We start from the raw sequence: 3,129 nt of genomic DNA, 5'->3' as shown, positions 1-3,129 counted from the left end.
TAGGTGTTAGTGGTTTGATTAGGTTGCCATCGGGATAGTGTCTCAGTTGTTCAATTTTCGCCCTGGTTTTCTATTATAAAGGGGTCACTTCGTATTTTGTTCACCTATCTACGTGAAACAACACATTGATGCAGAAGCCCGGGTAATTTTTTTTCTAAAATAATGAAACAATACATACTCCCTCAAAAATATTATTTATTTATGAGCTTTCAAAACAGACTACATTTTTTAGGGTAAATGGACATCTTTTTATGACCCCGAGTGGACATTTTATTTATTTATATATTTATTATATATGTGCATAAACAAATTTGTAAAATCGGCTGTCGGGCTAGTCGCTCCTGGATCAAAAGACTTGATCCATCAATCTCTTTCTGACCGAGTGGTGACGAAGTCGATCGATGCATGCAGGCATGATGAACTCCAGATCGTACTCGGTGTGGGTCTCATCTTCTTCTTCTCTCAGAAGGGGAAGCCGGAGTTTGGCCCGAGCCCCTGTTGTATCATCTCCATTCCGGTGGCCGCGAACTCCGGCGGTGGCGGCATGGCCATCAACATCTGCTGCATCTCCATCTCATTCCTGGAGTTCGCGCTGCAGCTAGCGAACTCAAAGCCACCGCCGCCCACGAGCTGCTGCTGCTGCGGCGGGGGCGCGAGGAGCATGCGGCTGGCGCTCCTGGCGCGGCCGACGTCCAGCGCCTCCTGGAGCACCTGGTTGGCGCGCGCAGAGACGGCGGCCTGCACGTCCGCCAGCGCGGCGGCGAAGGCCATCAGCTCCTCCTCCCCCAGGTCGCGCAGGTCGGCGTTGAGCCACGCCGCCGCCTGGCTCCCCTTGGCGCGCTCCTTCGCCATGGCCTCGTCCGCGCGCTCCTTCCGCGCCTTCTCCGCCTCCAGCTGCTCGCGCAGCTGGCCGTACTGTCGGTTCAGCTCCGCCAGGTTGCGGTCGCCGGCGGCGCCCAGGCCCGCGCCGGCCCCCGCCGCACCGAGCTGCGCCGCGGAGGGGATGAAGCGGTCGAGGATGGCCTCGACGGAGGGGTGGCCGAAGGAGAAGGCCTTGCCGGCCGGGGAGAAGACGACGGCGGCCACCTCGGCGCCGCAGAGCACGGCCAGCTCGCTCACCTTCTTGAACAGCCCCGCCCGGCGCTTGGAGAAGCACACCTGGCGCGCCTCCTCGCTCTCGATCCGCCGGATCTCGATCTTCTGCCGCCCCATGCTAAGCTTCCGCTTCGGCGCCATCGACATCGATCTAATACCTCGCTCACAGAGTGTTTCTTTGTAGAGGAGGTAGTATGATGCCGCCGCCTGTTGTCTCTCTACGGCTCGGCTGCTCGTGTTTATATAGTTGTGCTCGCGCGTGTGCTTAGTTGGCCTGCAGCCCTGTACATAAATAGATTCCTTAGGAGTATACTTATATGCCAACTCATCCAGGGCAATGCATTTTTAATTTCTTTTTACTCACCTCTCTGTCCGATTGCTCATGAGTTGTCACCCGCACGAGAAGATCTGAGCAGCTTTAATATTTCAACGAAATTTCGACGAATTTATGAAAGGATTATTTTACTGATGAACAGTATGAGATGTTCAGCTGTTCTTTTACCTAAAATACTAACAACTCATACGCCATACCACACATGTATCTCACCTCGCACATATAGCTGGCCTTCCAGTGGATTAACATTAAAGGGGTGGTAATTGCAATCGAGTTAATTGGGTGAAATGGATTATCGTCTCATCAAGCTCTTCCTCAATTGGATACCTTACGAATCAATTTTTCAGGACCGGTTCCTACTATGGTAATATACCAGGAAAGTTGTTACAATTATATTGGAGAAAATTCCTCATATAACACTATTTTAAATTGTGTTTCCCTATTTTTTTTTCTTTCGATAAAGGACACTTTTATTATCTCAAAATGTATCATCAAAGGGATATAAAGCATTAAGAGTATCACTCGGCCTCTACATAACTAGGATGCACACATCCAAACACTAGTAGTCTGATAAACAAAAAGATAAAAGAACAACAATTCGACATCACTAGAGTGCATAGACCGACACCATGCCTATGTCAAAAGAGATGGTGGACCGATCCGAAGATTATGCTGTCACCCATGTTAAGAAAAAACCTCCGTAACCACCTGCTCCAACAGTGTACACACCGTCTTGAACAATGGTTGGTACTCTGCTCGTTGTAGCATACACTACGTACGAAGTGAGTGCGTATAACGAAAAATAACCTGCAAAGGAGAAGCATTTTTGTCATTAAAAACAACATCATTTCTACATAGGCAAAGCGATCATAGTAAGGCATAGGCTCCAACCATTATTAGCGTTTTGTACCTATTTGAAATACCGTCCAGCCAATGACCAGGCCAAACGGGGCGCCCGCCCTGGGCCTCGAGCAGGCAGGGGCCCCAGGCCAGGTAGTATTCTTGCAGGCAGCCCAAAAAATACACGAAAAAAGTGGAGGCCCAAGGAATCGATCGCAGTCTGTATGCACTTGGCCCGCAACTCCTTTGCTTCCCCAGTCGCAGACTCAGCGCCGCCGGTCGCCCCTACCGCGCCTCTCCGATTCCAGTGCCATGGCCGGCCATTAATGGCGTGAATTCCCCAATCAGCTCTCCTTCTTTCTCAACGCTCTGCTCGTTCCCTAGACTTTGGAGAGAGGCCAAGAGGGTAGATGTTCTCTTTCCCGTTGTTCTTTTTTTTGATCGAAAGGGGTTTCCCCCCACCCCACTTTTTATTAAAGCAGGGCACAGCAAAGGCCCAGACTGTTAAAAGCATTCGAGTTCACCAGTAGTAGCAAACCAGAAAGGTAACTTGCACACCACTCCCACACTACAACTAAACCAGCGGCACATCAACACGCCACGCAGGGCAGCCCAAAATCACATAAGTTCAGAAGTTCATCAGCGCAGAAACGGGGACAGGATGAAAGCATCAGCCTCACACCAGATGTGCCTTCAGAACACCCCCGCCCCGGGGTCTTTTGGAACACGCTCTCAGTCCCCAGCCCAGGCGATCCTGAGCAGCTCGCCTCTTCCTCGGTCCAGGAGTAGGAGGCAGTGTTGGAGGAGCACCGATTGATCGCCTTTGCATAGAACCTTCCATTGATGTAGAGATGAGCTGA

The 3,129-nt window shown here is 51.0% G+C and overlaps 1 protein-coding gene across 1 annotated transcript; it reads right to left on the bottom strand.

The window, feature by feature from the left end:
* Positions 1 to 462: 462 nt before the first annotated feature.
* Positions 463 to 1,242, bottom strand: LOC123139508 (agamous-like MADS-box protein AGL61). The gene has a single exon (XM_044559293.1). It carries the CDS (start codon positions 1,240 to 1,242, stop codon positions 463 to 465), a length of 780 nt encoding a protein of 259 aa, XP_044415228.1.
* Positions 1,243 to 3,129: the final 1,887 nt, after the last annotated feature.

The sequence above is a fragment of the Triticum aestivum genome, chromosome 6B, assembly GCF_018294505.1.
Source record: "Triticum aestivum cultivar Chinese Spring chromosome 6B, IWGSC CS RefSeq v2.1, whole genome shotgun sequence".
NCBI lineage: Eukaryota > Viridiplantae > Streptophyta > Magnoliopsida > Poales > Poaceae > Triticum > Triticum aestivum.
This window is presented reverse-complemented; position numbering and strand designations above follow the sequence as displayed.

Bases quoted from the DNA above. Each gene is read 5' to 3' on its own strand.
- LOC123139508 (XM_044559293.1), bottom strand. From the start codon at position 1,242: ATGTCGATGGCGCCGAAGCGGAAGCTTAGCATGGGGCGGCAGAAGATC.